General features: G+C 43.1%; 1 protein-coding gene and 1 non-coding gene across 4 annotated transcripts; both read right to left on the bottom strand.

Annotated features, from left to right (window-relative positions):
• Window positions 1–140: 140 nt before the first annotated feature.
• Window positions 141–7,908, bottom strand: depdc1a (DEP domain containing 1a). 3 transcript variants are annotated; one of them, XM_046392448.1, is made up of 12 exons: window positions 7,717–7,908; window positions 6,284–6,549; window positions 5,869–6,013; window positions 5,621–5,742; window positions 5,374–5,504; window positions 5,193–5,240; window positions 4,834–4,971; window positions 3,422–4,420; window positions 2,789–2,961; window positions 2,489–2,677; window positions 1,924–2,112; window positions 141–1,641 (listed from the first exon to the last, which is right to left on the bottom strand). In XM_046392448.1, exons 1-12 carry the CDS (start codon window positions 7,762–7,764, stop codon window positions 1,513–1,515), a joined length of 2,577 nt encoding a protein of 858 aa, XP_046248404.1. In that variant the 5' UTR covers window positions 7,765–7,908; the 3' UTR covers window positions 141–1,512. The 3 variants fall into 3 exon arrangements, with proteins under 3 accessions (XP_046248404.1, XP_046248405.1, XP_046248407.1); XM_046392449.1 differs by having other exon boundaries at window positions 2,501–2,677; XM_046392451.1 differs by lacking the exon at window positions 3,422–4,420.
• A 2,099-nt stretch (window positions 7,909–10,007) lies between these two features.
• On the bottom strand, window positions 10,008–10,079 carry trnah-gug. Its single transcript has one exon. It is a non-coding gene; the product is annotated as a tRNA-His (tRNA).
• Between the last annotated feature and the right edge of the window lie 483 nt (window positions 10,080–10,562).

Genomic DNA, 10,562 nt, shown 5'->3' with positions numbered 1-10,562 from the left:
AAAGATCAGCAAATTATCACACTAATTTTTATTTTACAGTGAGTCAAAACTACTTGAGTCGGGACTACAGTTAACAGACAGTGTAAGTAAATCAGCTATGGCAAACTGCACACTTAAATCACAAACAGGACAAAGGCTTATAAATAGGACAACTGAACAGGTTTATTTCCCAGGACTTTGCATAGTAAACAATGTAGACGCAGAGTACAAATGTGTGGGTGTACAACATACACTCTTCAGTAAAAGTCTGTACCAAAAACACTGCTGAGGAGTGCACACACGGTTAGACACTCACACACATCACCTGATCTGAGGTATTGACAAGCATATCAGAGTAGAACTAATACTTCATGTTTAAGACATTAAAAGAAAGAGAACCATGTGAACTCTAGAGTCAGGTCTGCTAAATTTCCTCAGACACATGAAATAAAATGGATTCTGTACTAATCCTCAGTTGACTTTTATTTGCCAGCCATTACAGGAAACAGGCACAGCCATTTGACAGCTGTCAAGTCATTAAGCTGTAGCCGCTGAGGAAATTCTTTGAGGCTGCATTTGTGGCAATCCGTTCCCCAAAATATGACAAGTAACTGGAGGAACCATCTTTAGGGAGTTTAACATGCATTAAATATCTATAAATTAACTATTCTGATTGGCATAAGCTTACTGACAACTTTCAATGCCTCAATCCAGTGCAAAACGTTTCTCTAGCTGATAAAAACTTAGCATGGAGGATTTTTCAAGATGAGACACACAAACACAGGAATAAAAGAAACTAGGAGAGAGAGACTCTCCTTTTAAAAGAACCATGTGAAAAAGCTAAGAGAAAGAGCCTCAAAAACATGGAGGACGAGAAGAAGAAAGACTAAAGAGCATTTCAAATAAAACGTGAGATTCTGATATAAAATGTTTAGTTAAAAACTATAAAAACAGTTAGACGCGTGTCAAGCGAAGACGCATCCAGCACTGCTCCCAATATCATCACTCATATAAATTAAAAAATCTATCACCTAATTATTCCCATGTGGACCAGTGAACTCAGAATTGCATATTCTTTTTCTCCCAAAATGCACTCCGAAGCGTGCTCTCTCTCTCTCTCTCTCTCTCTCACACACACACACACACACTCAGCAGAGTATCAACAGAGACGTCATGTGAGTGGAAAATGAAATGGGTTGACGAAATCTGACTGAAAAAAGATGCTTCTAAAAACATTGTACAAAAAAAACCCTGCTTCATAAAACATTTTATAATTCAACACAATAACTAATGTGAACTTCATCTTTCACACAACATGAATAAACACATCCACCATTGTAGAAGTCTTCTGGCCTGCATGAACTCTCATCAGCGTACGAATCAGACGCAACAGGAATAACGCTATTTCAAATGTAACAAGAGGAAGTCAATGGCTCCAAAGAGATGTGGATCTTCCAGGTCTTTTTCTATTAGCACATTATAGTGAAACGAAGAGACGGTGGCTTCTACAACAGTGTCACCTGTGTGCTTGGTTCAGTTCCTGATGCTGAAAGCTTTGGTCTTCTTGATGGTGAGGAGGGGAGGTTTAATCTTTGGCTTGTTGTTTTCCCGCTCTGCAGAGGGGAACCGGCGACTGTAGATGTCCGGGTACTCCTTCTGAAACTAAAGCAACGACAAGGAAGCTCATGACTGATGTGATTGACGTTTCACACCCACATGTGGGTATATATGTGCCAATAATATCTGTAAGGGTAACACGTCCATTTATGCTGTTCAACACTGGATAAATTAGCACCCGGAATAACTGGCGCTGAACTGGTAGCTGGGCACGAAGCAGCAGGACCCTTTAATAACCAGGTCAACAAGACCACCACCATATTCTCATTACATTGAGCGCTATGTGAAAATACTAATTTCCGAATGAGCATGAGAGTGTTTTGTTACCCGCTTCAGTTTCTTGCGTCTGTCCTTCTCACTCATATTTTGGTCTGTCAGCAGCATCTCCAGCAGCTCCTCCATGGCCTTCTGGGAAGATTCCAGCTTCTGCTGTTCAAACTCAGCGCCGCTAATCTGATGGCAGAATGTGTAAATGGGCACCGGAACACAAGCTGGGTCGCCATCATCGATTGGGACCTGGCATCAGGAGAATGGAAAAACATCTGTATTTCTGGTCGGATTTAATATATTCAAAGTAGATGAAGCCTTCAGTGTCTTTTTAAAAAGTACGCTGTAAATATTCCTCTACTGAACAAGTTATCTGTGTATGTGGCTTCTGTTCATCCATACGCACCCAGGATGCAGGACGCAAAACAGTTTATAAACACAGCGCTGGTGAATATGTTATTCTGACTGGTGAATTACCTGTTACATCTGAATAACAGATTACTGCTACGGACGCAGCTCTGATCGTAAACTCAATATCAGCACATCTAATCGTATCAATCAGAAAGACAGTAAATTTAAAACGTAAGCTCACTGGTTCACCTGCTCATTGTACATAATGTCTTACTAATGGTTGTACCTGTACCGTGCGCAGGTACTGTATATGGTCACTGATAGCACTGAGCAGGTACTGCGGGACCGAGAGGATGCTTTGTTGATGATCCATTAGAAATGACACCAGTCTGGTGGCTAAAAGCTCGTCCAGATCACACTCCACAGCGCTGCCCAGCACACAGCCTGAAAACGTGTGGATCATCTGGAAGAAGAAGCACAAAGCACATGACACAGGTAAGCAAAGACAAAGAGAAGCAAAACAGAAAAAAACAAAAAAACAAAAACAAAACGCGACTGAAGTTTTGTGCCTCACCAGTGTCCGAGTCCCGATGGCCGGGTGAAGGCGGGGCATGTCCACGTTCTGGCTGATGCGTGACATCATCCTCATGAGGAGCTGCAACTTCCTGCGGGAGGTGGGGGGGAGCAGGAGGGTGCAGAGCTGCAGGGCCTCAACGGCTACGCACTCAGACTGAGGCTGGAGAAGGCCTATCCACATACACACAGGTCACACAGCAGCGGTGATGAACACAAGTGAACGCTGTAGTGCAGTCAGTGCAGAAACAAGCAGCAGTAGTATCACTCTGTGGCCACATTCATCCATCACTGCTGCATCACATTCACTAGATATGAATGGACTGATGGATGGATGGATGGATGGATGACAAGATTAATCAGCTACAGCTACAGTGTAAGATGAGTCTAACAAACTACTTTCTTACATTCCTTTTGTTGTCAATACATTTACTGGAACTTTGGAAATGATAAATGACACAGAGCACCAAAAAGTGAAATCACCATCTGGACTTGATGCTTGGGTTCAACAGCAGTTGTATTTCTAAGTTGTAACCTTGCATACGAGGAGTGGTTAGATGTTAGATGGAGTTAGTCTGATTATACGTTGACAGACAAGCAGACACACAGACAGGTACAGGGGAGAGGGTCTTACTGTGCTCAGGTTTGGGTTGTGGGAGCTTGAAGTTGCTGGTGGGCACACAGACAGGCGGCCTGAACAGCGAAGCAGGTCGAGATGGCTTTGACACATCCAGAGAGCTGAGGCAGCGGCGGACAACAGTGGGTGCCGGGAGCGTCCAAAGATTAGAGGTGCTGGAGGCGGGTCTGGGCCCGGCGGGTCTGGGCCCACCGGGTCCTGCAGTAATGTGAGACCCTTGTACTTTGGCCAAAGCAGATGAAGAGAAGGAGGAGGAGGAGGAGGAGAAAGGATGGTAGGAGGAAAATGAGGGAGGACGTGAAGCTGAGGAGGGGCGGTGCTGTTCTGCAGGAGTGTTCACGTTAAGGCAGCTCGTTGCTCGGCCCTGCAACTTGGTCTCCATGACATCTTCCTCCCTGGTTTCTACGACGATGTCCAGACAGCTGCCTACGCTGCGTGGCCTTAAGGGTCGTGACCTCTGCGTGACTGACAGTCCTGCTGCAGAGACTACAGACATTCTACTTCTGGCCCGACACACTGGAGCATTTTCACAAGTAGCGGGGGTTTCTTTGGACACAGGTGTAAAGTATGTATGACTGTGGAGTGTTGCGATGGCAGGGCTGTCATCCTCGTTCCTGTTGCTATAGGATGCCAGACTGTCACTGGACAAAAACAGCTGCTGCCGGGTGAGAGGGGCAGAGTCATCGAGGATAGTTTCCAATGAGCAACTCCTGGTTTGAGGCTTTGTGGAACCAACTGTACTAAGGCTCATGCAGCTGCCTCCCAACTGACCAATTCCTCCTTTCTGCACTGCCAACCGTGACTGAAACTTCCCACCAAGCACCTCTCTCATCGGCGACTCCGTCTCATCGCAGGTCCCCTGTCTGATCAGCGACAGGAGGAGGCACTCGGTGGAGCGGAAGGATGTCTTGGCTGGAGGAGGGGCTGAGGGGAGGTCAAAGCTCTTGCGCTTACCACGTTGGTGTGCCGTGGGCGCTGCAACGTACCCACTAAACACTGAGAGCAGAAGCAGAGACAGAGAGAGCCAAGTATTGCAGGCAGAGTGTCAGTGCAAGCAGACAGTGAAGGGAAGGGAGAAGGTTTAGTTACTTCAGACTTTTACTGTACAAACAGAACCATGAGACAACACATCACAGGCATACACACAGAGTACAGCTGCTCATAGCGCTGTTAGGACTCCACAAACAGACGTGACAACAACCGAAACCTGTTAGCAGTCAAAATTGCATTGTTAGAGGTCAAACCACACAACCACATAGTGGAGACCGCATGTGAACATCACTGACCCTGCAGACAATCCTTTCAGTTTGAGCATCATTTCACTGTAACATGAGAACTGAGCCTATTAAACACACTGCTGTTTGATGGTCAGGAGTAACAGCATCATGGAAGCAGGCCACAATACCTACCCAGGACGTTGATAAATAGTTCATACAGTTCGTATGTTAGTAGTGGCTGCGGAAGGCTGTAGAAGTAATCAGACACCGTTTTGAAGACATCTCTCTCAAAGCCGGGGTAGGACGGCTGCACGCTGTCGTACTTCGGCCCTAAAAATGAACAGCAGGTTATTGCAACAGCGAAGGATATCTGAAAGCTTATACTCTTAAGTGTAACTGGAAGTTATAAGGAGTATAAGAGTATAATTTTCAGGTGGAATAACAATACCCCCCCTCCATTTCATGTTTGTACATTTTATACAGAACAGAAAGACTGAATAACAGTGCATCATTGCTGCAAAAAGAACCTGAGTAGCTTGTTGTTTACTCACAGTTGGCCAGGCTCTTCATGGCAGACAAAACCCAGTGTGGAAGGTCATCTAGAGAGATGATTAACAGGTTAGACTGGTTGCCAGCTGAGGTATACTGTACCTCTCTGGATTGTGAGTCATGTGGTTAATGCTCATGTTCTACTAAACTACAGTTTGGTTTTTAGGTGATACATAAACCTACCGGTCTTGTCGTCCAGTGTGACCACTCCGTGCTTGTTGACTTTGGTCATATTATGGATGATGTTCTGTGGGTTTACATAACGGTGGTCTAAAACCTCATCAAGAGATGCAACATCCAGAATCCTCTGCAGGCTGAAACACAACACAAAATCACCCTCACTATCTCCTTTCTTCAACGCTAGCAGAGTCTTTGTTCTTATTTATTGTACAGGTTATTTGCTTCATCAGTTCAATGAGTGTGTTTATACTGGGTCAGGGTGATGTCTCTCCAAATCTCCTGCTCATCCTCCACAGTCAGCTCTCGCCTCTGCACCTGCTGCTCCCCTACGGGCTGATTTCCCCCTGACTGGAGGGCAGGATCTACATTTTCCTGAAAATGTACATTTTCCAGAAACCATCATGACACAACGATTACTTTTTCCATTTAGACTGTTCTTCAAACCAGAGGCTCTAAACTGGTATTTTGTCTTGTAAGCGACTGGCCAGTCTAGCTCACCTGTGTCTCTTTCTCATGCTTCTTGAGACTCCTAAACCTGAAGAAACCATCCCTGTCTCTTAACGAAGACCTTTTCTTAATGGAGCCAGGAGCCAAAGCTGGAGCTGGACAGGGAATTGGCTTCAGAGGAGAGCTGGAGGGGAATCTGGGAAGAAAAAAAGGACACAGACAGTGAAATTTTGTGTGGTGGAGCACAATCAACATCAGACACCAGAGTTTCCAATGATCTGTTTATTTGTCTACTCACAGCCACCACTGCTACAAAACAGTTACAGGACAAGCACTCCATAAGCATCTACATAAACCAACCCACCTGATCCCCCTGCCACAGTTACACTCTCAAACTGTGGGAAATACTGTTTGGACATAATTTGCAGAGTGTTTTTCAACAATTTTCCTCCAAAGGTCTGCCTACCTGTACAGCATATTGTTGTCCTCCAGATCCTCTGTGCCCCAACGACCTTTCACATCTTCGATCACATGGTTTTTCAGGAACTTCTTCAGGAGCTGCACCGTCTGCTGCCTGGTGACATCAGGGCCAAAGTTGCTGTTGCTAAGGAGCAGCTGGTGAAGCCAGTCCACAGCAGCAGCAGCAGTGAAGCAAGAGGCGTAGTGCCGGAAGTTCTGGCGGTGCTTTCTGAGGGGCATGCCAGCCCGAAACAAACGAGTCACCTCATTCCACTGAGGGAGGACAGAGAGTTTAGTACACACCAAGCCATGTTAGCATCCAGTTTAATTTTAATGTTCGGCGATATGTCCTAAAGGGACATTCCTGACAGCACTGGAGAAACAGGGATGAATCTGTGAAGTTTGGTTAGAGGTTTACAACAATGATGTCCATGAAATACAGAGAACAAAGAGGAGCCAAAATGATTAGTAAGTTCATTGATTAGTGGTCGTAAATAGTCAAAACTCAAGCAACACTTGTAGTACAACGGTGAGACCAACAGTTTTGTCTTGTGGCTTTCCTCAGGGTCACCCAGGAGTCACAGGTCAAACATTGTTGTAAAGTTTTTCTTTCTGCTTCAAGTGTTGCTGACTTGCTGGGATTTTGACTATTTGAGACTTTTCCCACCTCCATGCAAATTGAAGTACACAAAGTTGAAAGAGTTTTGAACCTTACATCAGGGGGAAAAAACAAGCAAAAAGAACCAAGTGGCAGTGACAAGTTTAATTTAAAAGTATGCTTTTTTTTTTCAAGCGTTAACCAAAAAAGATGTGAACTTAAATTCTCTGTTGGACAATAGAGTTGATCAAATTAAAACATTAAATTGATAAGCTGCCAAAAAATTATGTAATGTTGCCAACCATCTTGATGACGATTTGCACTGATGAAACAAAAAAAATTTAAATGAAAAAAAAATTACACTGAAAATCCCACCTTAACCAGTTTCGAGTATGTCGACATATAACTTAAGTAGTTAGCTGGGCCAATTTCGTTGGCTTTAGGACTGCTGGCTGTACGAAACATTTTTGATCGAATAACTGAAATATCAGAGTACCTTCACTATACTGAAAACAAGCATTAGCTGCAGCCACAATCCTGAGGAAAAGCCACGTACCGGACAGAAAACGATTTAACTGTATTAACGTTAGCTTAGTTAGTAACTCACGAAACACGATATTACATCAATGTCAAATGCTCTTGTATCATTAAAACGAATGAACGGTTATATCTATGTGTTGAATTCTAACCGTCTTTATTAGACATCACTACAATACAACGCTGACTTACAAAGGACTGACAGTCACAGCGCTGCAGTTGACAACACTTTTTTCGGCATGAAATAAGCTAGCTGTTAACCAGCTCTGGTTAGCTAATGCACGTATCATCCAGCATTAACTCACCAGTTTTGTAGCTCGGTACGGTCCGGGGGTGATAACATGAGAACTCATATTTATTAGGAAAAAAATCTGCGCTAAAGCTTTGCCTTCATTAGATACGACAGGTCAAAATATCCATTAGCCGACGAAGAATTTGCGAATGTTTTGCTGCCAGCTTGTAAACGGCAGCATTAGCGAGACTCAGCTCTGCCTGGCTGCCCTCCGTCTGTTCAAAATTACGAGCCGTGTCCTTCTGACAGCGGATTGGACGGCGCGTCGGTCACGTGATCAGCCTGGACCTGAGAGGAGGGTGGAGAATCACAACAAACTGAAGGCAGCGAAATTTAGCTTGAGAAGACGCTTGAGTTACCGCGTCACGTTTCTGTTTCTTAGAGAGACTTAGACTTAGACTTAGACTTTCTTTATTTGTCATTTGGATTTTCATCACAAACGAAATTTCGGTACAGTGGCTCAAGCATAGCAGGAATTACCGACATATTCTTTATAAAAGAAAAAGTAAAAAATATAATATATACACAAATAAATATGCAACAAATTCTGCACCTTTCTGTTCTCAGCCACTGCACACCAACACACAGAATAAAACGGTACTTAATTCTGTTTGCTGTGCTCCAGTTTGCCCAAAGGAACAGTCAAAGAGCGCACTAATAGTCAACTCTGTTGTCTTCACGGACTCACACTCTCACGGAATTTACATTAGCATTTCTTAACAGAGCCTTTGTGTTGATGAGTGGAGAAAGACTACAGTGGGGGAGTCACGGAAAGACAGTGCGGGTTAGAGACATTTCCAAAGGGTTGATCCTGGCAGGGTGCGGTTAACTCACACCACTGCTGGAGACATGTTAATGTGTGCAAACAGTGCATTAGCACAATAAATACAGCTTTCTGCTGTAAAGTTCTTCTCCAGTCCCATCATAACTTTTGTCCAATATGGTTTTTTTCTAGAATCTATGAATAGGAAAACAATATGGGCGTTTCAAAAGTTCAGCTGCTGCTACATCAGACTTGTGTAAATTGCTTGTTAGTTATGGATTGGCTTCCAAAGTAGCTGTGAAAATGTTGTAAACTCTGATTTATTGTGCATGCACAGGAATTCCCTATTCTGTTCTATTCTATTCTGTTCTATTCTATTCTGTTCTATTCTGAAGTCACCTGCTCAAGTAAGCCATTTAGTTATGACATGTTTCACTTATACATGATCTGAGGCAACATCATACTACATGTTGGTCTTTTGTTTTGTTCAGTTTTTCTTTCATCAGTTATTAATGATTTTAGAGGGTTTTAGACCAAATAAACCAAAAGACTTAGTGTCAGGTGGCGCATGTACACAAGACTTGCCTTGTCTTCATAGTAATATAAATCCATTAGTTTAAAGAACTGCTGCTTTGGAAGACATTTTGATTAATTCAATTGATTTTTTCATAACGTCCCTGACTGATATCATAATTCTGGAGCTGCTATGTGTGTGCAGAACTCATATGGTATTAAAACCATCCAAAGTGATTCTCTCTTTTTCAGAGAAAATTGTCTCTGCTCCCACTGACTCAACGCTTAATCGCGTCACCATCTATGGAAAAAGATGGCTTTTGACTGAATACAATACCAGGCCTTTGAAGTGAGTTATACGTTTTTGAAGAATACGCTGTGGGGGTCGATGTTCACGCTGAACTCCCGGGCGCGACTGCCCCCTACCGGCCATTATAGGTACATTCTGTTTAGTTTTCTTCAGCCGCTCTTTGCGTGTTAAAATATTTTGCTAAGACAAAGCTAGATAGATTTTTTACAAATATCATCGTGTAAAGTCATAAATTAATACTGTTAAAAGTGTAAGGAAACGTTTTCAATGGTGGAAGACATACTCATCTTTTGCTTGAGTAAAAGAAGCAGTAGCACAGTGTAAAAAATACTATGTTATAAGTAAAAGCACCCGCTGTTGTATGTTATTAACGGTCCATCAATGTGTACACCATTTTAATGTTATGACTGGAAAGAGTGGAGCTGCTGGGTATCAGTATAGTCCCGTCAATCTGTCGTAAGCGTACTGTTTATTATATATTGTAATTTTGTATTATTATTTTGAATCTTCTCACATAAATGTGGTAGAGTGAAGTACAATGGATTATTTCCCTCTGAACTGAAGTGGAGAGAAAGCAGAAGTGAAGATGAACGCAGCCTTCTCACTTGCAATGTCGTGCGCTTTAATCTGTGACTCAACAATAACGGACGGGAAATTTTCACCGTAATTGTTAAAATTCTTTCTTGCTTTGATGGGAAAGTCATGTCTCACAAAAAACTGCCGTGACCCGGATTCGAACCGGGGTTGCTGCGGCCACAACGCAGAGTACTAACCACTATACGATCACGGCGAGCTATCCATTGGATGGAAATACCAGTGTCACTTTTGTGGCAATTCAGTGCTGTGACGATGATCTTTTTTAAATGAATTAATATTTACAAAGCAATCTCATGTGCGATAAATTCCGACAGAAAACGAAATGATTTTGTTATTTGTCTCAAACACTTTCAATTAATTCCGTCTGAAAAAATAAAGGGCACGTTGTAGCCAAGATCGTATACACAGACAGATCTCTCACTAAATAGCAAAACGTTGGACCACCATCTGGTTTAAAGCAGAGATACAATCCAGTCGTGCGGTCTTCTTTGCGGAAATTTTAAATGGCTAAATGTTAGTTCTGGCTCTTGGCATTACTTCTGTGCGTAGGTGGAATTAGATCGAAATAAATGAGACGATAAATTAATAATTTTGCTTCAGTGGTTTCCAAAAACATGGTTAGAGTGGCACAGCTTCACTTTAACGCGTGGAATATATGGGCGGGGCGTAAAGCAGT

The sequence above is a fragment of the Scatophagus argus genome, chromosome 6 (assembly GCF_020382885.2).
Source record: "Scatophagus argus isolate fScaArg1 chromosome 6, fScaArg1.pri, whole genome shotgun sequence".
NCBI classification, from domain to species: domain Eukaryota; kingdom Metazoa; phylum Chordata; class Actinopteri; family Scatophagidae; genus Scatophagus; species Scatophagus argus.
Note: the sequence above shows the minus strand (reverse complement) of the source record. Positions and strands in the feature narration are given on the sequence as shown.